Raw genomic sequence first — 27637 nt, forward strand, 5'->3', positions numbered from 1 at the left:
GTTATTTCTATAGCACTCCTATATAAATTCTATCGTTATATAACTCCTATACCTATTTAGTATTAATAGTCGAGGCTAGTTTAGCTTACTAAGCCCCTTAATAGGGGGGGTCTTAGTCTATAGTAAGAACACTTCCTTTAGTTAATAAAGGGCAGTCTCGTTAGTCGTCTAGCTATTATCTATTACTATAAACTTCTAATTATTATAAGCAGTAAGTTAAAAAGGGAACTATTACTATTAAACCGACTTTCCCTTATAAATAACTAGTAGTTTAATAGCTCTATTATTAATAAAGATATACTTAATAATTATTACCTAAGTACGCGAACTAGGCTCTTTTTTTCGTACTACTATAGCCTCTACTATACTTAAAACTAGCTTATTAGCTCCCTTACCCTTTATTATACTAATCTTATTTATATTATACTTATTAACCTATTTAATACCGCTAATCTCTAGTATATTAAGTAATTTAAACTATTATTTAATTATATTAATAATAGCCTTATTAACGCGGCGCGAATTAATTAAACGACTTCTCTAGACTTTTATTAATAAATTCTTTTTAATAAAAGCGTTAATCTATCTCTTACTAAGTAGTTTATTATCCCCCTAGGACCTTAGAACTCGCTTAGCGAATTCCCTAACCTATTTATAAGTTAATATAATACTTAAGTAATACTATATACAAATCTACTAGGCTAGCTAGTCTTCTTATTATAAAAGAAGCCTCTAAAGCTCTACGAATGCCCTTACCCTTATCTAATAGCCTCTCTTTCGACCCTAAAGTATTATCCTAGGAACCCCGAACTTAATTAAGGCCCTTTTAATAAAGAGACCGTTTTTAATAATATTAAGTACTTATTAAAGCTTATTTTCGGTATACGATACTATTACCTATTAATCAGTAAGTATACTAAAAAGGAATATATTTAGACGATTTTTGCAATTGTTATGTTGAATTAAAATAATAAGTAGGGTTTTAATGTGGTGGCTGGGAGGGATTTTTGGGGGTACCTAAAAGGGGGGGGTGCCCAAAAGTGGGTGCTTTGACTTAGTGGGTTATAGCGAGAGAGACAGTTGTGTGAGTGAGTGATGTTGAGATGAGGGAGAAATATCACGCCATTGAAGGATTCACTCAATTACTTATATAGAAGTTTCTCGTCGATTCACGGAGAGCAACTGCCGTCCAAGCCTTTGATAGAGCATCATAATCTCGCTGACTCGAGCCGATGTCTCGAGGCCATCCTAAGCGAAGCGACGCAACTCGAGAGCTTCCGAGTGGGATGGGTAGTCGGTGTCGCCGTGGAACCGTGGGCTTGGTGCGTAGTGCCGCCCAACCGAGAACCTTAAAAAGACCCGTGTGCTGAGACGAACACTTTCGGGCTTCTGTGGCGTGGCTTTGCTCTCATGCGTTCCATTTATATTAACAGTGACGTTTCAACTTGAACGCGTGGTGTCTCGCAGCCCTGATTAGTAGCCAAATCTGTATAGCACCCCCTTGGGAAACAGTTGCCGGACAAAGCAATCGGACGGACAATGGCAACTTAATTATATTGCAAAGCGGATCGCTGTTGGACGTTGGCTCACTCGGCGCGCTTTGCCTGGGTAGCTCGTTGGTGGAAAGTGAAAGTAGCCAAGGCTTTCCCCAGATTCAATTGCGGATACTGGGCTCCGGAAATGTCATGCTGCTTTCAGGTGTTTGGGTCTATGGACCACGAGGCGCGCGCGTTGAGCAAGATTAGCAAGTCTTGCTAAGTCTTTGATAAGTCTCAAGGTTTGCGTATGACCTTGGTGATGTCTAGCGATCCTAAACCAGTGAGCTCAAAGTGTAGGCCTCCGGGCTCTCTTCACGTAAGCCCACGACGAGCCGAGTCAGTCGCAAAAATCGGGAGATTCACCGTGCATATTCTGAGTCGACTGCTAACAACACTTTGTTGCCAGTTGATTCGCCGGGAACGAGAATCGATTGTTATCATGAGGTGAGGTAGATGGCAGAAGATAGATCCCATCGTACCTAGCCAGTGATTCTTTTGACCCAAGCGATGTCGCAAACGCACATTGTCGAGTTTAGTGGAACTCTTCGAAGTTGTTGAGTTCCAGTTTAGTGCACAGTATTGCTGCCACAGAAACCCATTTCATGGACACAATGGCGTCCGAGCTGCTCTCAGTTGACAAACTCATCGAAGAGAGAGCCCAACAGTGATAAAGGCCGGCGCAGAATTGTGTGCCACAAGAGTGCCTAACAAGGTTGTCTCCCCGAGACTGCCAAGTTTCTTGAGTGATCGGCGTGTCTTTTGGCCTTCGACTCAGTCTCCCACGTTATTCCGTCCGAACTGAACGATACTTGCCACGCGATCTCCAAAACTTAGCTCAAGCATTCTGCTCGTCGCAAATATAACAGGAAAGCTCCGGTTGACAGACGGCGGCGCACCCTGGTTCCGGCCTCGGAAGCCGGACACCGCGGTGCTCACGTAACTTATGAGAGGGGTCATGATCGACCCGTCCCCCGGGGCAAACATCCGGGGATGACTTAAGGCGCGCATTCTGTGGGATCAATGGCGCAATCGTATGTAAACTCGTTCCCGCCAAATAAACCTCGTGAAATGTAGACACAATACCGAACCCATTTAGCCGATTTCACTTGACGGGCGATGAGCATGAGCTGGCGAAGTAAAGTCTTTGTCGGAGACGACCCGACGCTGGGTCTGCAGAAGGCGGATGGCGCCCGGTCGCACGTAATTGTGGCGCCCGACACGCCCGACCAGCAGACGCTTGTTTATTTTGTGAATAGTCTGAGGAGGGGCGGAATCGGCGGACCCTCCCACCAGGCACTCGGTATCAATTGCCGCAAGGAACGGCAAGACTAATGAGACTTCTCACGACATTCTCTTATATATGCTGATGAGTTCTACTCATATCCGCTCATAAACCACGTTCTTGAAGGCTGGAATTAAGCGAGTTCTTGTGCACTTCAGCTCACTCTCAATTATGAGCACTCACTGAAAACATTATCTTGAATCCCTAAGTCCTGACTCACGGCCAAAACTCAACTGAGAATCAACACCACGGGGAACTGCGAATCTCTCCTGAGCATCATGGCCGCCGCCGACATCAGAGTCTCAATCGACCGCGGCGGCACATTCTGCGACGTAATTGCCGAAATTGACGGCCGTGAACCCCTCATCTTCAAACTCCTCTCCGAAGACCCGGCAAACTACCCTGACGCCCCAACAGAAGCCATCAGGCGCGTCCTCGAATTCGTGGAGGGGAGAGCCATCCCCATCGGCGAAAAGCTCGATGGCTCGCGCATCGGTGCTTATTCATATCACCAATTCTCTTCAATCTTGTTTCTAACACTTTCCCAGCATCATGCCGCATCGGCACCACAGTCGCGACAAACGCCCTCTTAGAACACAAGGGCGAGCGCTTCGCCTTCCTCACCACCAAAGGCTTCAAAGATGTCTGCGTCATCGGCGATCAGTCCCGTCCGAAACTCTTTGATCTCAACATTCGCAAGCCCACGGCTTTACACTCGACCGTCGTTGAGATCGATGAGCGCATCGTGCCGGCAGACTACGATCTCAATCCAACGCCACTAGACAAGGAAGCCGCTTTCAAGTCCGCCTCAGTATCATCACCAACCTCATCCTCATCAACTACTCCCCGAGAAGGAGACCTCGTCAGTACACCAAACGGCGATCTAATCCGCATCCTCCGCCGCCCAGACCCAGATCTCATCCGCTCCCAACTCCGCGCCCTCAAAGATGCAGGCTACACCTCCGTCGCAATCTCCTTCATGCACGCCTACCTCTATCCCGCCCACGAAGACCTCGTCGCCTCCCTCGCCCGCTCTCCCGAGTTCGCCTTCTCTTACGTGACAACCTCGTCATCAACCTCTCCCACCATCAAATTTCTCAACCGCAGCACCTCAACATGCTCAGAAGCCTACCTCTACCCCGTCATCCAGCGTTATGTCGCCTCCTTTCACACAGGCTTCGTCCCCGACGCCCCGCCACGCCGCGTAGACTTTATGTGCTCCGACGGAGGCCTAAAAGCAGCCTCCCGCTTCCGCGGCAATGAGGCACTCCTGAGCGGTCCCGCAGGCGGCGTCGTCGGCATCGCGAGGTCCTGCTATGACCCTCAGGACGACACGCCCGTCATCGGCCTCGATATGGGTGGTACCAGCACCGACGTATCGCGGTACGATGGGAAGTACGACTACCTTACCGAAACCTCCATCGCTGGCCGCACAATCACCACGCCCATGCTCAACATCGGGACCGTAGCAGCTGGCGGCGGCTCAATCCTCTTTGCGCGCAACGGTCTCTTGGCTGTTGGACCTGAGAGCGCCGGCGCGCACCCGGGACCGGCATGTTACCGCAAGAACGGGCCTTTGACCGTCACTGACGCGAATCTCTTCCTTGGGCGTCTTGTTTCGTCTTCCTTCCCTTCCATCTTTGGACCGTCCGCCTCTGAGCCGCTCGATACCGTCGTGGTCGAAGAGAAGTTCAAACAAATTACGGAAGAGTTCAACGACCAGACAAAGCAGACTCTCCAGCCACACGACGTGGCCCTAGGCTTCCTAGACGTCGCAAACGAAACAATGGCCCGTCCCATCCGCAACGCAACAGAAGCCCGCGGCTTCGCCCCCGAGAACCACAACCTCGTCTCCTTTGGCGGCGCAGGCGGGCAGCACGCCTGCGAGATTGCCGATAAACTCGGCATCCGCCGCATCTTGATCCACAAGTTCTCGTCTCTGCTTTCGGCATACGGCATCGCGCAGGCAGAGCTACAGAGCGAGACCCTCGAGCCGTACGGCGCGAAATTCAAACACAGCGATAGCGCAGTACAAGGAACGGTAGCATCCCACGTCGCTGACCGTCTAGCTGCGCTGAAGGAAAAGGTGACGCAAGAGTTAGTATCCCAGGGTGCGGATGAGACTTCTCTGGTCTTTGACGAGAGTCTTGTGCTGCGGTACTTTGGCACCGATACCAACCTAACAATCTCCCGCCCCGAGGATGGTGACTATGCAGGAAGCTTCAAGGCCACGCACCTCCGCGAGTTTGCCTTCTCGATGGACCGGGACATCGTTATTGAGTCGATCAAGGTCCGCGGGACAGGCAGCGCGGCCGGGAGCGCGTTCGGGATGCGGGAGACGTCTGCGACTCAGGAGCTCGCGGATAGGAGGAGCGGTGCTAGCGGTGGTGTAGCTGCCGCTCCAGAGTCACGCATGAAGCAGAGGGTCTACATCAACGGCGGGTGGCGCGAGACGGGCGTGTATCGTCTGGATGAAGTTCCCAAAGGCGTCGTAATCGAGGGACCAGCTCTGCTCATCGACCAAACGCAGACAATCTTTGTATCGCCGACGTTCAGCGCGTACATCCTCTCCTCCCATGTCCTCCTCGAGAAGCAAACTTCCACAATAGCTTCATCAACATCACCCCTCCCCACTTCCACAACACCAACACCGGCACCCCAGACCGCGACACCAGAAACCACGGACCCGATCCTCCTCTCCGTCTTCGCCCACCGCTTCATGGCCATCGCAGAACAAATGGGCACCACCCTTCAACGCACCGCAATCTCCACCTCGATCAAAGAACGCCTCGACTTCTCCTGCGCAATCTTCTCCCCCGAAGGCAAACTCGTCGCCAACGCGCCCCATATCCCCATACACCTCGGCTCCATGCAATTCGCCATCCAGGAACAACACCGCCACTGGAAAGGCCGCCTCCAGCCCGGCGACGTCCTCCTTACGAACCACCCGCAATGGGGCGGCACACATCTCCCGGATCTGACCGTCGTTACCCCCGTCTTCGTCGACACCGGTTCACCCTCCACCGACAAGCCAGACAACGGCGGAACGTCCACCCAAGAAATCGCCTTCTACGTCGCCTCCCGCGGCCACCACACAGACATAGGCGGCAAAGGCATAACCTCAATGATGCCTGAGTCCCGCCAACTCTGGGAAGAAGGCCTCAACGTACCCACCCTCAAAATCGTCTCCCGCGGCCACTTCCTCGAGTCCGACGTCATCGCCGCCTTCGAGAAAGCAGGTTCTCTCCCAGGCTGCTCCACCTCCCGCCGTCTCGCCGACAACATCTCGGACCTAAAGGCCCAGACCTCCGCGAACCAACGCGGCATCCTCCTCCTCCGGAAACTCTGCGCCGAGCAAGGCGAGGGGAGGCAGGGCGTCGCTGTGGTGCACAAGTACATGTCCGCCATCCAAGCCAACGCAGAAACCGCCGTCAGAACCTACTTCAAATCCCTGGCCGCCTCCCACCCAACCGGTCTCTCCGCGACAGACCACCTGGACGACGGCACACCCCTCCACGTGAACATCACAATCGCCCCCGAAACCGGCACCGCAACCTACGACTTCTCCCTCTCGGGCCCCCAAATCTGGGGAAACTACAACTGCCCCGTCTCCATCACCCACTCCGCCATAATCTACACCATCCGAAGCCTAGTCGGCCTCGACATTCCCCTAAACCAAGGCTGCCTGAACCCTGTAGACATCATCCTCCCACCGCAAGGCTCCGTCCTGAACCCCGGCCCCGGCGTCGCCATCTGCGGCAGCACACTCGCCTCGCAGCGCGTCATCGACGTCATCCTCCGCGCGTTCGGGACACACGGCGCGAGCCAGGGGTGCGCGAACAGTTTCGGCTGGGGCATGGGCGGGCGGGACCCGGAGACCGGAGTAGTCGTCAAGGGGTGGAATTACGGTGAGAGTATCGGCGGCGGGGTGGGTGCGGGGGCAGGGTACGACGGTGAGCACTCGACGCACGTGCATTCTACGAATACGCGGCAGACAGACGCGGAGGTCATTGAGAAGCGGACAGCTGTGCTTATCAAGTCCTACGGTATTCGCAGAGGTAGCGGTGGTGTTGGGAAGCATCGTGGAGGTGATGGAATCACCCGCGAAATCCAGGCGCGTATTCCGCTCAAGTTTAGTATTCTTTCGGATCGGAGGGTGTATAGACCCTGGGGTATGGCTGGCGGCGGGCCGGGACAAAAGGGGGAGAACTATGCGTTCTTGTTCAATGAGGAGGGAGGGATGGAGAAGATTAATCTTGGCGGGAAGGCGATTATCAACCTGAAGGAAGGCGAGTATATCCAGGTCAATACGCCTGGTGGCGGAGGGTATGGCGGCGAGGAGGTGGAGGATAGACATCGGGGGTATGTATGAGACGAACGCTGCATCACGATAGACAAAAGACATAGATCAGTAAAGCTTGCAGCAGTTTACCACCAACATGCAATTATGACTGGATGTGACTTGATAAAGCCTTGTCATTACATATAAACGGACCTAATCCAACATTACAACATCCAATGCGTATAGCACATCATGGTATCTTCATCCCTCGTCAACGTAAAATCCCCAGCAACTCCCGTGGATATCATGCAGGCATCGCCCCCAGTTTCGCTTCAGCACAACAATTTACGCGACCTCCTTCTCCAACTTGGTGTCGACCGTACCCGGGGCAGCAACGTCCGCAATGGTCTCGTCAGAGAACTTGAGATCCTCCTCGACGGTGACAGTGTCCTTGATCTTCAAGAAGATGATGGGCGCACCAATAACGAGGGCACCAGCAAGGCAACCCCAGGTAGCGCCGAAGATGGTGTTGTACTCGGTTTGGACACCATCGAGACGCCAGAAGACGGCAGCGCCGGCGGATTGAATACCTGTATCATGTCAGTATGAACGCGTCAAAACAGTGGAAGAACGCGTGACTTACCCTTGTAGAAACCAGCCAGGTTGGCAGCCTTGCGGGAAGAGTTGGAAAGGGCACCCATGTACCAGTAGATGCTCGTCTGCCAGCAGGCATCGAAGAATCCGTAAAACATGTACAAGAACATGGGGCCAATGTAGGCCTCGCCGCCGTCGGTCCAGTCAATGGTGGGGTAGTCCAAGTTGCCCTCAATCTCGCCGCGAGGAGCTTGCTTCTTCTGCCATGCGTAACCACCGCCCCAGATGGCCATGGTCAAGACGAAAAGCGTAATGTAGGAGGCCTTTGCGCGCACACTACGGCGGACCTTGGGGAAGTCGAGGGCGTAACCAAAGATGAGAGCACCGATAATCTGGGAAGACCAGTACAACAGGTTGTTGAGCGAGCGGGTGCGGGTGTTGAAGTGAGGGGCGTTCATGTCGTTGGTTTGGTAGGTGTAGAAGACGTTGGAGGTGAAGAACATGGGGAACAGAAGGATGATCCACGGGTCTTGGGCCAGAGTCTCCCACAAACCCTTGAACTCAGACTGCCAAGAAGGGTTCTTCATAACAATGACCTTAGAGCCGTCCTCACGAATGATCTTGGGCACATCGCACATGAAGAGAGCAAGAATGGCACCGAGCAGCATGAGAACAATGAAGGCAGCGTAGGTACCATCAGTAACAGTGCTTCGCGATGTTGTGTTGATGTTCTGGCCGAGGGGGATAAGAGCACCGATGACAGCGCCGAGGTTGAAGATCATCCAGAACCAGGAGATGTAGCGTCCCTTTTCCTTTTCAGAGGGGTAGGACATCATGATGGCACCCTGGCCAGTCCACAAGAGACCAGCGCACACACCGAGGAAAGCACCGGCGAAAATGACGAAGCCTTCGTTCTGGTTGTGAGAGTAGGACAGGAACGAAGCGGCGTAGATGCAGTAACCCAGACCGCCCAAGCTAAGTGTCAGACGGAGACCGAGACGGTTGGCAAAGGTACCGGCGAAGAAGGCGGCGACGGCAAAGGTGGAGTACAAGGCCGTGTTGGCATCGTTGGAGGCCTTTGTGGAAACCTGACCACCGCCACCGAGACCACCGAGAGCATTGAACATTCCGGGGCAGAGGAAGCAGACGAAGGAGACCATGAAGAGCTGGATGCGGGGCGAAGCGTACCAGAGCTCCTTGCCAGCAATACGGAAGCCACGATACATGAAGCCGGCAGGGCGGGGAACGGGGCCGTCAACAGCGGTTGTTGTCGGGGCGGCGGTGGCGGGCTCGACATCGGCCGCAGCCGCGGGCTCAGGAGCGTGTTTCTCGTCAACAGAAGACATCTTGGCGGTGGTGTGGAGTTGAAGAGGTGGAGAGGTTCTGAGGACAGACGTTGAGGTTGACGGAGCGGCGTTGCGCCTTGGCGGGACGGGAGGGATTGGGGCCGGTGGTGTGTGGCTGCCGCTTGGTGCTTCTCTCTCTCTCTCTCAAAGTGTCGCAGACTGGAAACTCAATCGTGCCAGACGATGGGTGATGGTGGCCCAAAGTAGCGCAGGCGCAAGGCTCGGTTCGATGAGTTTTGGTCTGGAGAGACGGGACTGAAAGAATGAGACGGGCGAGCAAAGACTAGAAGAAGGGTCCTAGGGGAGGTGTGCAGCTTCTTTATGGGACGGTTTATCGGGCTGCAGGTTGCAGTTGCACTGGGCGATGATCGTGGGTGGAGCTTTGGTCAAGGTCGCGGTCCCGACGTGCCAGGGTGAGGCGTGGCGGGTGCGAAAAAGATGACAAGGGGGGGCGGAGACTGGGAGAAAGTCGGGTGGAGGGTGTGAGGATGATGGAGGTGGTATCCGTAGGTAGGGTAGCCGGGGTTGATTTGTTGACTTGGTGATGTTGAAGATGGAAGAAGGGTGTTGATGGAGGGGAAAGAGAAGAAAGATGGCAGCGAAGTAAGGTAAGGTACCGTATACGCCAATTTGTTTATCGCCGCTACCTTAATCAAACCGTGATACGGGAAGATAGGATGAGATTGGAAAGATGGCAAGAGCAAACAGTGTCGGGTGTTTCTTTTTGCATATAAAAATGACTTAATAATCGAGAAGCTTTGAGGGCTCGATGTTCAGACGCAGGGCAGGTGCAGATGGAAGGATACCTCAGGTGCGAAGGAAAGCAGCCGGCAGCCGGGGGCGTAGATGGCAAACGGGAAAGCGTGTCCACGGGTGGTGGGTGTGTGAGGTGTGAGACGATGGGAAGGAGGGACTCAGGGAGAAGATGTGCAGAGCTAAGGAAGGTGGCGCCAACGCCCGAATGGGACGGGACGGGTACGGGGTACGCAGCAGGTGAGAATTTGGGGGAAGGCACCTCACACGCGCCACGGCACCTTAGATGGCAGGAGGCGGGAGATTACTGGCAAGAAGGCACTGGCAGGAAGGAGCTGCCCCAGTCGACCGCTCTAGCAACGGAGGGGAAGGCAGGGTCAGCTCAGGTAAGGTAGCAATGGGAACTCAGGAAGGAGTCGCCTTTCTCGTATGCGTTCCATCTGACGTGTGGCCGAGGTGCCTATCAGCGCCATGAACGAGAGACCTTGGACCAGGTTTGATAGATGGGCTGAGAGTAAGGCGTCTCCAATGTGTCAGTGTGGTGGTGTCAAAAGAAAGGTGGTAGGATGGAGTGGCAAGCTACGTGACAGTCAGAGGCAATGGCCTACCTTGGAGGCTTAGATACGGCTCTTCAACTAGCAACACTCAACAGCCACCAGGCACTGGTAGAAGTGCGCCAAAGTTTGCTTGTCAAAGATGTTAATGCCAATTCAAAGGTGACAGCAGAATTGACTGATGGTGTGGAGCATGGGGAAACCAAACCAGGATCTGGCGCCGCCGCTGGGCAACGGGGGAAACAGCCGATGGGTTGAGAGGAGCCACTGCACAGGGATGCGATTGACTGAACCGGGTAATCCACAGATACGGATGGGGAGATTTCGGTTCGGAGACCTGGCCGTGGACCTGAAGCTTGAAGGTCCAGTGTTGATAAGAAAGACTCCGGCCCGGTCAGTGCCGAATGATGGATGCGTAAGCAATCAGTCGGTCAGGCTTGATATCTTCTTGACGTTGATAGTTGCGGAATCTTGGAAGTTGGGTCTGGTCTGAGAGACGGGTACCCGTATGGCATTGTCGAGTCAAACAACAATCAATCAAAGAAAAATGCAGTCCAAATTTAGACAAACTTCAACGGCGCCGGACGGCAGGCGGTGGCGGCCTAAGCCAGGGCGAAGAGCGGCTGTTCACGGCAACGCGAGGTATCACGAGGTGGAGGCTCCAACGACGGTATTCGTTCCAACCTGCGAATAAGGTAGGGAGAATGGGTGATAGACGACGGCTGGAAGTTAAAATTGAGACATTCGCGTTGTCAAAGTCCCATTGTTGCTGACTGACTGGGCCAACCTCCCTCTCGCATCACACCACATCTGCAGAGGCCCCTAGCTGGTATCTGAGGCCGTGTTACACCACGGCAGCCATTCTTTCTTGCTTGAATGAGTCTTTCGTGATAGTGATTCCAACTTGTTGTTTGCCCCAATTCTCGTCATGTTTCATCTCAAGTCGCCTACCGTCACTTGCAGGAAGCAATCTGAGGTGCTTATTTGTTTTGACATGTGTGCCGCGCCGGGAGAAAGAAGCGAAATTCATCAACGAAATTCATGGTTCGTTGCGTCCCCACTCTACCCCAATCGATAAGCCCCACGACAAAGGGCCGATGCCTTGGGGTATCTGATTGGTCAATAGTTCGGGAGGTCACGAGGTGGCGCTTCCTTCCATCTCGGAGACTCTGATCGTAATTGGCTTATGGACTCCTGTGCCTCGGCCGTTTGGGGAAGGAGAAGTAGAGATGACATGCATCCATCGCCTGCCGGCCGCCCGCACTGTGCCTTTTCAGTGCCGAAGACGCATCAAGTGCTGACAGCAGCACGCATCACAGCGAGTGCGAATGGATTCACCCTGCGGTCCACGGCATGCGGCTGATGTTGATTCATCTCAGAGTAGTGATAAGGCAAAATACGAGGTTGACATTCCTATATGCTCTACTTCCCCGAGCCTGCCATAGGGATCTGTAAAAGGCCGAGTGCTAATATCAAAACACTACCTATGCTTTTTGATCTCGTGCCTTCCCTCCACATAACAAACACAGTTACGGTAGACTGCAAGAGGCACTCCGCCAAAACACTTTTTTCATGTGTCAAAGCAGAAATCGTATTTTACGGTCACCCTACTACCCAGGATAGGGTCTAGACTAATATAATAACTTATAAATAGGGGTTATAAAGATTTATAGCTTAAGAGATACTTTAATTTTATAATATATTAAACTATATAATAATATATAAAATTATATAATATTATACCCTAATATAAAAGTTTTTCTTTTTTTTATAACTTTATTATAAAAGTAATTACTACTTTTTACCCTTTTATAGGTAAAAATTACTCTTTACTTAAGTTATTAAACTAATAGCTCGCTTATAAATATTATAATATAAATTTATAATAACTTTTAGTTTTTATATAAAACGTTACTAAACTAATTAACCTTATAATACCTCTTTATAAAGCTATTTTAAAACGACCGATTAATAACAATACTTATATAAGCTTTGCCCTTTTTATATAATAAAAATATATAAATATATAAGCCTTAATATTAATAAAATCTCTTCTTACGGGCTTAAAAGAGCGGGAACGAAGTATTTAATAAATAAAAAAGGAGTTAAAATAATTATTAATAATTAATATTTCTATTATATTATATAACGCATCCTTTTTTAAGAACGAACTTAACGGTTTCTAAATAATAACTTATACTAATGTCTAAGTTATTAAGAAGTTTATTAAAAAAGTTTAGTTTAATTACTTCTTAACGTTTATTTTATATTAAGATATAATACGATTTATTATTTTATATTTTATAATAAACTAATAAATTTTTTTAATAGAGTAAATAGTATTTCTAATTAATATAGAAAATCCTTGCGATATCTTAGAGTACTATAAAGTAGTATATAAAGTTATAAGTTTAGAGAGATTCCTTTTTAAAACTACGATCTTATATGAAAAAGATAATTATTAACTTTTTATTATTTTTTAAACTAAAATTAAGTCGCTAGTTATTAAACCTTAACTAGTAAAAAAAGGAAAAGATTATATAAAGCTAATTATAATTAAAACTTTAAGCAAAACGACGTATAGAAATGTTCTAAAAATACGGCTTTTAATAAGTATTAGTATTAAATTAATAATAAAAATTAAGGAGGAATTATTAGTTAAATAAAAAAAGAAGATTGTTAAAAAAGAGGTAAAGGCTAAGAAAAAGGTTAAAAAAGATAAAAACGATAAGAAAGACGAAATTATAATAGTTCGATAAAAAAATAAAGTTTACGATAGTAAATAACTTAATATATTATAAGGATAGAAACGAGTATTCTCGTTAATAAATAGTTTAAAGTAAACTATAATTATATTTATAATTCCTCTTTATCCTTAGTATTACTTATAATTACGAAGCTATTTAATATTTTAAAATTAATTCTAGAGTTTTCTAATCTCTACTTAACCTATATAATACTGCCCTATAGTTTATTAAGTAAAATAAATTTTAATTAGAGCTTATTGCGTATATATTACTTTAAATAAATATAAAAATATTAATACGCTTTAAAATAAAGATAATTAGCCTCGCTAAACTTCGTACTTTTAGCTAATATAGTTAAAAAGCCCTTAATAATTAAGGTATAAATCTATAAGGTAGCTTAAGGAAGATATACGTCTAGATTATTATTATTTTAAATAGCGTTTAATAATTATTAAACTTAGTCTTAGTTAATCGGCTATATAAAGTCTTATATAGTTCGTAACATAAGTTAATAATATAGTTATTATAGCTAACTAGAAATAATATAAGGGCGACCTTTTTAACGACGAATTTAATAAGAGTTCTAAATTTATATAAAGTTAATAAAATTAGAACGAATTAGTAATATATACGTAAATAAAAGTATAATTTAGTTAGAGAGTATATTTATATAAAATAGCCCTTAAAACTTAAGTAGTTAGAAGTATTTTTATAAACGTAAGTATACTTATATATACTAAGATATATATTACTTACTTACTAATATACTAATTTACTTTAATAAAAACGATTTTACTAACTTTTAATCTTAACGTTATAAATACTTTTACTAACAATTTAGTAATTACGGAATATAATTAGACTTTTTATTATTAAATAGTATTATAAAAAGTAGTAATAAATACTAAACATAAGAACGGTTTCTTTCCCTTAGTCTAAATAAACTCGTAATAATATAAATCCCCGTTATTAAATAATAGTAAGATATTATATAAGTATATTCCGGGACGTATAAATAGAAACCCCCATATAGAACTATATAATAAACTATAAATAAATATTAATACTAATATAGATTTTAAATCTAAATAATAAAAGCTTATTGTACGTATTTAAAGACTAAATATAATTTAGTCTAGGAGTTATAAACCTTTTATAATAGTACCTCATTTTATTTAACTAATTTTAAACTTATTATAAAAAGGTTTTGTAATATATAAAGTATAGTTTATCTCGGTTAATAATATAAGCTTATTAGCGAACTTATATATAAAAATACTCTTTACCGTACCCTTTAGTACGGTAAGTAACCTCTAATATACTAAAAAAGAACTCTTTTAATTATTATTATATAATTACGAGCTATTTTAATATTTATTATTACTAAAGCTAATTTTATTAATAAAGTGTTAATAATCCTATAGCCGTAATTATAAATCCTTTAGACTAGAGTTAAAAAAGGATATTTTTATTATTTAAGTATTATTAAAAGAATAATTCTTGGATACAAATCAATAGATCCTTAAAAAAGACCGTACGCTCTTCTCGTTATAAGTCCTATTTTATAAGTTAATGTTTAAAAGTTTGCTTTATAATTCTAATATTAAAAACTATAAAGATATATATAATAATTATATTATAAGTCTAATTACTCTTTAACTTTATAATAATTATCGTTTAATATAATAAAAAATTAATACGTAGTTATACTATTTTAAAAAAGTAATAATATATAAAATAAGAAACTAAAAAAGAAATTTTAAGTAAGGGGTAAATATTTATATATAATTATAGTAATATATAGGGGTATCTTTTTACTTATAAAGTTTTATAAGTATATATATAAAAATATAAACGCTTATAAGGATCTATAATACTAAAAAGGATAGAAAAGTATATAATAATAATATATAATAAATAAAAGTTCTATAATTTTATTAAAAACGTTAAACTTTAGGGGGAGCTTTTATATAGTTAGTTACGGCCTCTTATAAGCTAAACTAAGCGCGTATACTCTAGCTTATAATTAATAAGTACCCTATAACTCTATAGGGGCCTTACTACCCGGGTATTAAGCCTAACTATACTATATCCTAATATATACCTATATAAACTCCTATATTATACTATATAAGAATATTAAATTAATTACTCTTTATTTAGAGTCTATATAAGTTAATAATACTCCTTATAATCTTATATACTATTATATATACTCTTTTTATTATTTTTAGCCTACTTAGCTACTTATTTAAGGGCTTTTATTATTATATAAAAGTATATAGCGGGAATAGTACTTAGAGACTTAAATAGAGTACTAATACGGACTTTATTATGGCCCTTATAATTACGACCGCGCTTAACGACTTTAATAAGCGTATTACGAGCTAATATAAACTATTAGTAAATTATAAATAGATATAAAGTAATATAAAGTAATATACGAGTAATAACAGGAGGCATAACGAGCGTATACTCGTATATAATAAATATATAATTATAATTAAAATAGCCCTTACTTATAAAAATAACGTAATTAGCAAAAATACCTTTACTGGCCTTATAACGGGCGCATAACTTAGTACTAGTCTTAGCGTCGCCGTATATAGTTATTTAAATAGTATTAGTAGCCTAAGTACGAGTTATAGTAATATCCGGGGGTATATAATAGCTATTTTTAGTAATCTTAGGGTTAAGCTTAATCTAACGCTAGGGCTAGATTATACGGGTTAGTATAGTAATATTAAATAGTATAAAGTAATATATACTAACCTATATAATACTAAGGTTATAGATTTAATAAAAAGTCTTTAAAAAAGAAGATAAAGAGCCTATAAATAATATAAAAATCCGTATAATAAAGAAGCTATTATATAGAAGTATATATATTAATAAAGAGGTAAGAGGTTATTTTATAAGATATAAGGTCGTTAGGGTACTACGTAAGTTAATATACGGGGACCGTTAGGAGCTATATACTCTTAATACGGGCTAGAACGCTATATTAAGCGCTTATTATAAGTATTATATAGTATATATAATTATTAAAAAAGAGAGTATCCTATACGAAATTATTAGTATATATACGTAAATAGTTAATACTAAAGAAAAAAGTAAATAAAAAGAATTAAATTATAAATAAGTATATACGCGTAATTATATTTATAATTATGCATATATTAGCCTAAAAAAAAGTATAATTACTAATTAGTAAAAATTACACTAGTAATTATGTATAAAATTATTTAATTATACCTAATTAATATTTCTAATTAGTAAATCGCAAATATTATACTTATAATTACGTATATAATTAAGTAATAATAATAAAAAATAAAATAAAAAAGGGTATAAAATATAATAAAGTAAAATATAATCGCTAATAAGTAACTATAGGGGTATAGGCGGATTACTTACCTTATTTAAAAAATATTAAGTTAGTTAAGAAAAAAGGGAAATTAATTAGTAATAGAAATTAGTAAAGAGGATATGCCCCCTAGCTACCTTACTTTCGCTAAGTAGTATAACCGCCCTTACGTAACTATTACTACCTACGGTTATAAGTAATTCCTTATAATAATATATAGGATCTATTATAATATTTATTTATATGTACGAGAAAGTCGCGCTATTAATACCTAAAATTTATAGTAGCCGTAGGTCTATTAGAAAGAACGGTTTTGGCGGAGTGCCTCTTGCAGTCTGCCGTAACAGTGGTAAAAACAGAAGCAATAGCCACCACACCACCACACCTTCCCCCGTGCGGAGAGATTTTTGAAGTGGCGCCCAGAGCCAAGATAGACAAGCGTCGACCAACCAGCGCGCTAGGCATCGTCCCTGCCCCCTGGCATCTGAGGTCCGTGCAGGATGGAGAGGTGCATGTAACGTTTCCCTGAGATTGAAACTCAAAAAAAAAAAAAAAAAAAAAAGAATGGAAAGAAGCGAACAGAGAAAAGAGGGGACCACACAACACGTAGCTGCCAGACGGGAAGAAGAAGCTTGTGGTTTCGGCTACAATGGTCCTCTGCAGATTGGAGATTCGATACAGATGCCTACTGCCTATAGATGTCTAACTCGCGCCTTGGCCAAAGCTATTCCCCAGACTTCCGTCCTTCAAGACTGTCGGGAACAACCCGTGCTCCCACGTCTACGACGTGTTACGGAGCAGGAGCTGACCGTGCCCACGGCCTGGGAACCGGCCAGTTGCATCGGCGACACGACGGGACTGATAGGCTCTTGCTCCAGTCGCCTGCTCCAGTCTTCCTCCTCGTGGGTTCGTTACACAGATAAGGATTCTTGCATCGCACACGTTTCCCGCCCTACCTTACTTGCAACTTTGATTCTACTTCAGACTATCTACGGGGTCACACAGCAGCATTTGGGCAGAGTGTCAGCTTTCAGTCTTCCGTACGCTAGAATGGCAATCAAGGCTCATCTCTATGTCGACGTCCAGGTCGGAATGCGTGTTAGCAATCGACTCGATCTGAATACCCCGAGTCAGATCCTCTCACTATGGCCATCCTCAATGAAGCCACCCGCTGTTGCTCGGTTGCAGAATCTCAAGCTAGAACTTGGTCCACGCCTTGGGAACCGACCTGCCAGTCCCACGAGACCTGTATCTGATATCTGGACGTAACCACAGATATCTATCCATCTCTCCCCAGACGTATCTGACCGTTACTTCCCTTTACCCCACACAACCCAAAGGTTACATCCCCACCCATCCCAACGTCCAAGTCTCCACGGTCCATTCCATCCCCAAACAATGGCTCTGGCAGACCATGGCGCAAGTTACAACGGCCGCCTGGTGATGTCTCGCCCATCAATGTGACATTTGCAGTAGACTTCCTCAGGGTCCGTCCGGTATCCGAACCCACTGTATCCAACCCGCTGAAGGTCCAAGGAGGCGTGCCCAGTCTTTCAAGTCCCGGGCGCGAGGTGTTTCCTGTTCCATGGAGCTGGGTATTGCGTGACAGGCGACTACATCTTGACCCAACTTTATCATGCCACCCGTGTTACTTCAAACTCGTTGACGACTCGTCAAGGGCACATCACGGCATCGGTGATGTGGAGTCTCATCCGGCCCTCCGGTCCCGGAAGTCAATCCCTCCGCCGAGCCTAGATGTTCTTGAACTTTCCGGTCGTTCTTTCGGCCGGAAAAGCGGAGTCTAACTGCCAGACTCCGAACAGGCAGATCATCGAAGCAGTGATTGACTGACACCTCACGTCTCCGGCACCGGTGCTTTGACGTCCTCAAACCTGGCATCCCCTCCTCGTCCCGCTGGGGCCCGGCTTCCACATCCGTCGAAACATGTGGCAATTTGGTGCTCCATTAGATGATCGTCGATACTTGCCTTGCTCCATGTTCCCAAGAGATCATAGTCGCTACCAAACAAGGCCAACGTTGGTCCCATGGTTTCCTTCACGTAGCCTTTTACTCCACGTTCTCTTTAAAGGGTGGGAGAGGGGGAGTCGTGGGGCCCGAAAAGTAGCAAATTCTTGAAAGAAATAGAGTCTTTGCCCTACGGCGCCGAGCCAGTGCACCATTAGATGGATACTCCATTCTGAAGCAGGAAATCTGCAAAGTCTAGACTTGCTGCGATTAACCTGGCCTCCAGTCCCTCTCCAGGCACCGCTCTAAGCTGCCGGCCGTCTGTGTTCGGGCGGTGACCTTCCCGGGATCGGAGGGCCGGAGCCCAAACGAATCTCCGGCCCCCGAAACCTCCGTCAGAGGCCATCCCTCTCCACTATCTTGCTTCGGGCTGGCGACACAGTCTTGCGCAGCCCTCGGCAGATGTAGACTTTCCACTTACTTTGATTTCGCCTCATGCTGCTGTCTTTACAACGCCCGAGACAGTATGACCAGGGATGAAATGTTCCTTCAGTCTTCTTATTCTCCTTGTAGGATGGTAGACCCGCAGTATCGCATGACTTGTCGACCGGTCCTGGGCCTCAATCCTCGCGGGGGGCTTTGAAGCGTCAATAGACATTGTAAGTCGGAGAGCGATGAATGAGATTAAGGACTATGTTACCGACGGATCTGCAGTGCCATTATCCAAATTGGCCCAACCACTTGAAGAATCCCGTCGGCCTCCCACATAATAACATTTTCTTCGCCGTCAATTCTTAGTCCTAGAAACCTTAAAAATGGCCGCCGGACATGTACAGACATCCCATGCACCGAATTACATACGCATAACGACATAACCAGCAGGGGTATACCTTCTCTCCCCAGGGCGAGTCAAGACCAATCCTCTACAGATAGAGTAGTTCTGAGGCTGAGTTCTCCCCAGGACATGACTGCCAAGCCTAGAGACGAACCACATTGATTGTGTCCATCAAACGAATACCGTCTTTAAGAAATTAGACTTACTCGCGGAAGCTAATTTCTACCCGGGTAGGTTGTGTAAAGTCCGTGATGTATGCGAAGTATTGACGCGTACATCAGCGTGTATAAATCCATAAGGGTCTGAAGAAGATATAAAAGAGCAAGTCTACCTCCCCGGTCTGAGTCTCCGTCAGTCTATCGACTCAAGCTTTACACCCATTCCGCCCACTTACAGCCAACCTTAAAAGCCTTCCGCTTCCGAAGCCCTTCTCTTCCACTCAACTCGTAGCCACACGCCAAGATGCATTTCTCCGTCATCGCCCTCCTCTCCCTCTCCGCCCTCGCTCTTGCGGCGCCGCAGGCCAACGTTGCGCCTACGTGCGGCAGAGATAGCGACTGCACCAGCTTCTGCAGCGGAGGACCATGCACGAAGCCGTTCTGCGGACTGTCTGCTTTTGGGTACGTCAAGAAAGAGAGAGAGAAATGTTCTCTGGATTCTTTTTCGAGATGAGAGAACAGAGGATGCTAATACTGGGTAATTTAGTGACGACCGCTGCTTCTGTGGAGGATGCTAAATGGCACGACTACCTTAGGTTGAGACGGAGCTTTTTCTCGGCGAGATGATACCCGTACATATTATGGAGGTGACACAAGGATTTTTCATACATGTATGTATGCGCTGCCATGCTTGATGCACTGTATGTGAGCCGCTGCTTGGAGGCATTGGTACCTTGGAAGGGGCGCATTTTGATGTGACGACCCAATGAACACGTCACGGACGACGTTTGCCTGGACCAGAATGTGCACCAATTTGTTTCAAATACGAAGTTGTCTATCGAATGAAACATGACGGTTCCGGGAGAAAATATATCTCGAGATATCTATACCTGAACGAAGCAATTATCATGTTCCGGAGTTGATGTTGGATCTATCTGGATTCTGGTATTGCTTCAACACGACGTGTCATACTAAATGTTCTCTTCTAGGGTACCTGGTACGCCTGAGTATTAATACCTGCGGACGTTGCGCGCCACCCACCCACCTTACCCATGCACGGGTCGCTGCTGACAAAGCTCCGCCGGATAAAGCCCGGTTGGCTTCCACAGCTCAAGGTCGGATCAATCGAGCTTTCTCCTTGTGCTCTGCAACATTCGATGTTCACGCGAATGTCCTTACAACAGTTGCTCTCATCATAGAAGACCATTGCATTGAGCGACAAGATGGACACGCTCTCATGGATGTTCCTGGCTTTTGCCATTTACATGCTCGCAAAAGTACGTGCCCCACAGCAGGCCTCACGACGGAGCCGCTGCCTCACCCCTCTTCATGAGATGGCCATGGCTATCCTCCCTAAACGACACCTCAAATGTGAGTGCCGTGCTGCTAACTAATCAACTCTCCAAAGACACTATTCGCAGACCGCTCGCCCATCCCCGAGACATCAGGCAAAGTCTACAAAGTCACCAGCGCCGGCGAGCTAGACGCCCTCCTCGCCTCCACCACCAACGTCGTCGTCGACTTCTACGCCGACTGGTGCCCGCCCTGCCGCGCCATCGCGCCCGTCTTCTCCGGTCTGGCCGACAGGCACGCCGCGGATGGGAAGCTCGCGTTCGCCAAGGTCAACGTCGATCACGTCAACAACGTCGCTGGCCGCTACGGCGTCACTGCCATGCCGACGTTCATGTTCTTCCAGAAGGGAAAGCCTACGGGTGTGGCTGCCAAGGGAGTGACGCCTCGTCAGTCGGTTGTGTTCACTGAGGATGGCCGCGTCGACAAGATTCGGGGCGCGGATCGGGCTGCGTTGCAGGCTGTTGTGCAGGCGCTCGCTGGTGAGGGAGAGGATGCGAAGAAGGAGTGATGAGAGTCAGGATTGGCGTGTGCGGAAAGTTGGACCTTTGAAGGAATACTTCTGTCGAGGGTTCGAATAGCCAAACAGTGGATCTGAATGTCAATGAGCGATTTTAAACGGAAAATACTGAAAGTGTGTTGATGCTTCAGAGGCCAGTGTCTTGACTTGAATCTCAGGAAATGTTACTCGACCTTGGTGATCACATCCTCATCTTCGAGATCGATTTATGGATTCAACAATGACAGCAATCCAGGTACCCTAGAATGGATGCCTGTGGGTCTTTCCTTGTCCCGGTCAGGGATGTATACGGCAGAATCGGTTATTTGAGCTAGCGGTGGGCACCCGAGTCATCTAATTCGCGAAGCAGTTAGATCAACAAGGGTGAAGATGTGGGCTAGGCAGCTTTCGAATGTCGCTCATGCTGACATGTGTATTTAGTCAAACTTCACTAAGATAATCGACTGACGTCCCATTGCCACTAATGTTCACCAGACACTTCTATGTGAGAAGAGACTGGTACCGTGTGTAGACATATCGTGAACCAGCTTTCGAGGCATCGACACTGAGTCAACCCGTCACGATGGCTCCCTCTCGCCCCACCAAAGTCCTCAGCGTCGGGCTCCCTCGCACGGGCCCCTACTCCATGATGCTCGCCCTCACCGAGCTGGGTTACAAGGACGTCTACCACGGCCTCAATGCCATCGACAGCCCCGATGACTGGCGCTTTTTCGGCCGTGCCTCCGACGCCCTATTCCCGACATTGCCCTCATACACCGGCAAGGGCATGACCACCGCCGACTGGGACCACATCTTTGGACCCTGCGAAGGCATCACCGATATCGCGGCCCCCTTCACACCATCGCTCATCGATGCCTACCCTGAAGCGAAGGTCGTTCTCGTCATCCGAGACTATGAAAAGTGGCGGGTATCGATGAAGGAGGTGATTTCAGGCATCTTTGGGCCCCTGACGTGTTTCATCCGGGACTACGTCGAGCCCATGATGGGCGCAGACAGCGCAGGGAATATCCAGAAGATGATGCTGGGTTGGGTGGGAGCAAGCGACGTTCCCGACCTGGAATTGAAGCTCGGCGAGGTCTATGAGCGCCACCACAAGTACATCATGTCGACGGTCCCCAAGGAGAGGTTGCTTGTGTACAAGCTCGGGGAGGGCTGGGGTCCCTTGTGCGAGTTCCTCGACCTGCCAGTGCCGGACATGCCGTTTCCGCATGGGAACGAAGCTGCAGCGCTCAGAAGCAAGATCTTTGACAAGCAAAAAAGAGTAATTCTGGAAGCCGGTGCTCGTTTTGCGCCGTGGCTTGTCGGCGCTGGTGCTGTTGCCGGAGGGCTGTGGTATACCCTGTCAATGTAGTGGGCGGAGTGTGGCGATGTGCTTGGTTGTCAAAGGCTGCTTTGCTTCACACTCCGGCGGTGGCATCACGTCTTTTGGTAAGCCTCTTGACCGAAAAGTGGTTGGCTATATCTTGTAGGAATCCGATGGGAGGATCAACCTCGCTCAGCAGCTCCTCGTACGCGGTTATTCGAGGGGCATCCCACACGAGGTCGACCTCGTCCGGCCGCAGGGTTTTCGTACCCTTGTAGCACTTCCAGAGACAGAACAGAAGAGGCGCTAGAAGAACCATCGTGTAATGTATGAAGAAAGAAGCTGGGTCAAACGGACTGAGTGACCGGTAGCCGTAGCAAATCACGACACATGTCATCCAGACCAGGCCAATGTACGCGCTATACGGCTGAAACCGACCGATGTAAGGGAGACGAGAGCGGTCAAAGTTTTGCGTCTTGCAGGCCCTGTGAAAGCAGTTGTATGTGACGCAGATGACGATGTAGTCAATAATAGTTGCCGCGGTTGTCAGCGAAATCAGCCAGTCGAGTACCTTTGCCGACGAGCTCGAGAGCTGCAACAACGAGAAGAGAGGAAAGACCATGACCACGGTAAGGCAGTAAATCGGGGCCCCCTTCTTCGTCGTCTTGGTCAGGAAGCGCGGGGCCCTCCCCTCGAGGGCCAGACCATAGAGCGTTCTCGTAGAACAATAAGTATAGGCGCTGCCGGCCGAGAAGATGGTGGTAGCCAAAAAGAAAGTAACAACGTGAGGCAGGATACCGATGCCGAGGTTGCCCATCGCGATGATATAAGGCGATGCAGCCGCGCTGCCAGTGCCCATGGAGCCCCCTTTTCCCGTGTAAATCGCGACGAGAGTCGGATCCTTATGACTGACGACGATCCCAGCGGCCAGGGCACTCCCAACAAAGAAGATCCAAATGCGCCAGTAGACTGCTTTGAAGGCCGTCTTCACGTAAATACGAGGATGTTTGGCTTCGGCGGCCATCATTGAGACGTATTCGGGTCCGACGCAGGTGAAGGATGCGGTCCAAAGGGCGGACAGGAAGCCTTCGAATTTCCCGAGGGGCCCGGTGCTGACGTATTCGGCAAAGTAACCGGCGGACCAGGCTCGGAAGCCGTAGGTGTCGTGCTGCGGGTTACCTCCCGCCATAGTGATTAGAGTAAAAGCCAGAAGCATCGCGAGCAGAATGACTTTGCCGTCGGAGAGGTAGAATTCGGCTTCTCCGTAAACGCCGACGGCAAAAACGTTAATGAGGCTAAGCAATAATGTTAACTTTGCTCTACAGCCCCGGGCTCTTCCTGACACAAATAAGGACCACAGCGAGCACCGAGGAAACATACCCATAGAGTATAATGCACCCAACGCAAATCGCATAGACTGGAATTTTGTCGTTCCAGTACGAAACCACCAGCGTCAAAGCCACAATCTCGAACGGTATCAGAAAGACTTGGTAGAAGAAGAAGTTCCAGCCGGCCATAAAGCCGAACGCATCGTCGACCCATTTCCCCGCAAGTCGGACAAACCCGCCGCTTACGGGCATGTAAACAGACATCTCGGCCATGCAGTTATTGCACAGCGAGAGAATGATCGTATAGATGACAAACGCTAGAAGAAGGCTGCCCGGCCCGGAACGCTGGAGGGCGCCGCCCATACTGACGAAGACGGCCGTGCCTATGGAGCCTCCGATGGCGACGAGCTGGACCTGGCGGTTACTGAGGCGGCGGTGGAGGCCATCGGTGGCTATAGGTATCTCTTCGGTCTCGGTGCGTCGAGTGGAGGTGTTGGAAGGATCTTCGATTGAGGGTTTGGAGACCACCGTTTGGCCAACGATGGGCTTGGTCGAGTGCGTTGGTGGAGTTGACATGGTGAATAATCGTTGATGGAAGAAGGGTTGGCATGGCTTTCAATGGAAGAACAGGAGGGCAAAAGGGCGGGGATCTTCACAGAGCAGAGTTTTCCCAATATCAAGCCGTGGGGCCAGCAAGGTGCGAGGCTGTTATTCGAGTTGGAGGCTTTGGTGGCAGTTCTTAGGAGTGGCTATTCTCGTGGACATTCGCGGATTGCCCAGGACTCTCGCCATTATACGGTCTGTAGGATTTCATGGCGAAGTCTGTAGCTGGATATACAAGGCAGCGAGAGGAAGTGATGATCATCTGGGAAACCAGTGACAACAAAAAGATTGGAAATCTCTTCATTGTTTGCAGTTTGAGTAACGAGCTTGGGTCGACATGAATCACTCTCATACCAAGCCGATGAAGGCCAGATTGGTTGACCGTGGCGGAATGGTCACGGATTGGGGGCATTCTCAGTTCCGCCTACTCTGAAGCTATGGACTTGTCTTCTCTGTTAAGTCACGATGAAGATAGTTCATATCTAATTTCACTACTGGTCTTTTACTTGAAAAGACCAGTTATGGGTGTACCTTGATGGGGTCTGGATCGGTGACCGGCCGGCGTCTTTTAAAGGAAGGTGGTCAGATGGCCCGATCATGATACCGGCTGTGGTAACTTGCCGCCGGCGGTTGATTACCATGATAGTTGACAATTTGGAAACATTTGGTCGTCGCTCCTAGACATTCATCTAGACTGGGACCAATTAGCTGACTCTTTAGTAGCTTTCATATTATCGTGGCCATGTCCGCGTCCATCATTCAGTGACATATTCACCGCAAGGCAGTCGCTTTGAAGGCTTAAAGCGACGGTCTAGGAAGGATCCCCAGTTCCTGATGTTGAGTGTCTAATGGCTATCCATTCACAAATACTAAAGCAGGAACTTATTCTGGGTACCGCTGGTATACGTGTCAGTAGGGCAGGGCTTTCGGCCAGCACTAAGTCCAATTATCATATATTGAACTGCGTAGTGTGTATGAGATATGAGACGTCGACGGAGAAAGTTGGTGGGCGTAGTTGACATTAAGTACGCACGTTGGGTGTCATCAGGAACGGCCGCTGTAGACGGACATTACCACCGCCTTCTTATTGCTCTTTTCTGTCCTCATATTCCCATTGTATTATAATGCGGCGCAGCACATCACTCCTAGGTCAATGAAGCGCTTTCATAATTAATTAAAGTTGGGCCAGCCTGCCAGGTTTGCGCGACCTGTCCGCGTATTGTACCGGAGTTAGCTCAAGAGACGGGGCCTTACGACCAGGAAACATTTTCCCTCCAAGGAATCCCAAAGCAAGTTCGCTCTCCTCGCTCTACGTCCAGATTCCTTGTCTGTCGATTTAGCCTTCTAAATCCGAGGAACTTAGCCGGTTATCAGCACTTCGGATTCGTTTAGGACCAAGTGACAAGAACGAACTCGTCCACTGGGGTTGATTCAATCAAGGATGTCGTGAAGTCTAAGATGGCTCCTATTGAGGAGTGGACTAAGGTACTGAAGAGCTACCAGCCTCCGAGTCTGAGTGCCTATTTGGTCAAGAAATCCGAAAGGTGGAAACCGTTTCCATCAAGATTAAGATACGAAGGTTTAAATCGGAGGACTCGTCCACGTGCTAGGCTCTTGTGAAGTCTGAAATAGTCCTCATTTAAAACAGAGCCAATAAACTAGAAGTCGGATTGCCAAGAACTTAGGATTCGACTAGCTTTAGGTAGCCTATTCCATTTGTTTGCCTTTACGAAGCCCTATCGCGCCTAGACTCGTGCACGTTTGTCACGATTCTCCATCACTCTGACTTTACACTAAAGATTTGCCAGATTACCTCGCTTTTGAAAGTCACCGTGTCCGCTGTGTCCGGGGAAGGGGGGAGGGGGAGGGGGATTAGAGTTTCACAGCCTCGACTTAGGCGTTAGGCGGATCCGTTACGCTGAATGGGTCTTTTGCTTATTCGGGAACCTAAAGCTTCGTAGACTCATGTCAACTGCTAGACTCATTGGAGTCCTCCGACTACTCCGAATAACTTCATGATCACTATTTGGAGAATTCGGCTCAGAATGCCGAACAATGTTCTGGCCACTGTGAGCTGCAATGCCAAGGATGAAATCGAACTCAAACACATTGCCCACGGCTGTAAGATTGATATTAGTTTCCATCATGAGTTCTCAATCTCTATAAAAGGTCTCGATTATACCGGCGTAATTGTTCAGATTGGAAGACATCTCCAGACACCGAAGATTCAGACTACTATCTCTTCTTTCTCTACTGAGCTCGCTCCTCCCGACATTTCATTTACCCAAACCATTCTTGTACAAGACATCCATAAACTCTCACAATGAAGTTCTCTACCGCTCTCTTCACCATTGCCACTTTGGCCACTTCTGTCTTTTCCACGGCTCTTAGCCCCCCTGACAACTCAGCCATTGGAGCTGTTAACATGGATGTCCGCGAGGTCGCCCCTCTCGACTCATCCCCCCTTGAAGCCCGCCAGGGCTGCTTCACCCACATCCTCCCGGTTCTCAGAATCAACCGAGACAACCGCCGAGATATCCAGGGTGATCTTGACGCCCGCCGCTCTATCGAGTGGAACCCGAACCGTAACGTTCGTGCCATCATCGACTTTTCGTCTACGACCACCCGAAACCGCCAGCTTAGATACCAGATTACCAACCGATCTCAGCTGTTTGGCGCAGCCATCATCTTCAGCAACTACCAAGACACTATCACCGGCACGGTTAGGGAGACCATCAGGGTCCCGATCGGTCGCGCTACCGGAATGAGTCTCAGCCCGACCCCTACGACCGGCGCCGGCTGCATCGTTCTCCCTCGTCTAGCTGGTACCTGGTATGCCCAGCTAGAGTAGAGCAATTCAAACGCTGCCATCCAATAAGGGTAGCACAGGCAACACACCAACCTGTACTCCAGCTAGTATGTCTTTCAGCCAGTAACGCGAGGAACTTGGAGGGGATTCGGTCAATGATGCAAGGACGAGGGAGGTTATAAAATGACTTAGCTGCAACCGTGGGTTTAGCTTTGTTAATCATTCAAAAACAACAGGGCTCTGAGGCTGTGTACTAGTAGATGTTGAGGATTCCCTTAATTCGCGCTGTTTAGTTAGTATCAG

At 47.4% G+C, this 27637-nt stretch overlaps 8 protein-coding genes across 8 annotated transcripts; 5 read left to right on the plus strand and 3 right to left on the minus strand.

Annotated features, from left to right (window-relative positions):
* Window positions 1-2558: 2558 nt before the first annotated feature.
* On the plus strand, window positions 2559-7192 carry CLUP02_16199 (uncharacterized protein; the record flags this gene model as incomplete). The annotated part of the gene is made up of 3 exons (XM_049295123.1): window positions 2559-2569; window positions 3059-3315; window positions 3369-7192. 3 exons carry the CDS (start codon window positions 2559-2561, stop codon window positions 7190-7192), a joined length of 4092 nt encoding a protein of 1363 aa, XP_049152270.1.
* Window positions 7193-7447: 255 nt separating this feature from the next.
* CLUP02_16200 (major facilitator superfamily transporter) lies at window positions 7448-9042 on the minus strand (the record flags this gene model as incomplete). The annotated part of the gene is made up of 2 exons (XM_049295124.1): window positions 7448-7692; window positions 7746-9042. The coding sequence occupies 2 exons, from the start codon at window positions 9040-9042 to the stop codon at window positions 7448-7450; spliced, it is 1542 nt and encodes a 513-aa protein (XP_049152271.1).
* Window positions 9043-16727: 7685 nt separating this feature from the next.
* Window positions 16728-16928, minus strand: CLUP02_16201 (uncharacterized protein; the record flags this gene model as incomplete). Its single annotated transcript, XM_049295125.1, has 1 exon — window positions 16728-16928. One exon carries the CDS (start codon window positions 16926-16928, stop codon window positions 16728-16730), a length of 201 nt encoding a protein of 66 aa, XP_049152272.1.
* Window positions 16929-19121: 2193 nt separating this feature from the next.
* On the plus strand, window positions 19122-19999 carry CLUP02_16202 (uncharacterized protein; the record flags this gene model as incomplete). Its single annotated transcript, XM_049295126.1, has 3 exons — window positions 19122-19214; window positions 19714-19883; window positions 19969-19999. The coding sequence occupies 3 exons, from the start codon at window positions 19122-19124 to the stop codon at window positions 19997-19999; spliced, it is 294 nt and encodes a 97-aa protein (XP_049152273.1).
* A 645-nt stretch (window positions 20000-20644) lies between these two features.
* CLUP02_16203 (thioredoxin) lies at window positions 20645-21282 on the plus strand (the record flags this gene model as incomplete). The annotated part of the gene is made up of 2 exons (XM_049295127.1): window positions 20645-20792; window positions 20843-21282. 2 exons carry the CDS (start codon window positions 20645-20647, stop codon window positions 21280-21282), a joined length of 588 nt encoding a protein of 195 aa, XP_049152274.1.
* A 571-nt stretch (window positions 21283-21853) lies between these two features.
* On the plus strand, window positions 21854-22642 carry CLUP02_16204 (uncharacterized protein; the record flags this gene model as incomplete). Its single annotated transcript, XM_049295128.1, has 1 exon — window positions 21854-22642. One exon carries the CDS (start codon window positions 21854-21856, stop codon window positions 22640-22642), a length of 789 nt encoding a protein of 262 aa, XP_049152275.1.
* A 46-nt stretch (window positions 22643-22688) lies between these two features.
* On the minus strand, window positions 22689-24498 carry CLUP02_16205 (uncharacterized protein; the record flags this gene model as incomplete). Its single annotated transcript, XM_049295129.1, has 2 exons — window positions 22689-23889; window positions 23975-24498. The coding sequence occupies 2 exons, from the start codon at window positions 24496-24498 to the stop codon at window positions 22689-22691; spliced, it is 1725 nt and encodes a 574-aa protein (XP_049152276.1).
* Window positions 24499-26848: 2350 nt separating this feature from the next.
* CLUP02_16206 (uncharacterized protein) lies at window positions 26849-27376 on the plus strand (the record flags this gene model as incomplete). The annotated part of the gene is made up of 1 exon (XM_049295130.1): window positions 26849-27376. One exon carries the CDS (start codon window positions 26849-26851, stop codon window positions 27374-27376), a length of 528 nt encoding a protein of 175 aa, XP_049152277.1.
* Between the last annotated feature and the right edge of the window lie 261 nt (window positions 27377-27637).

The sequence above is a fragment of the Colletotrichum lupini genome, chromosome 9 (assembly GCF_023278565.1).
Source record: "Colletotrichum lupini chromosome 9, complete sequence".
NCBI lineage: Eukaryota > Fungi > Ascomycota > Sordariomycetes > Glomerellales > Glomerellaceae > Colletotrichum > Colletotrichum lupini.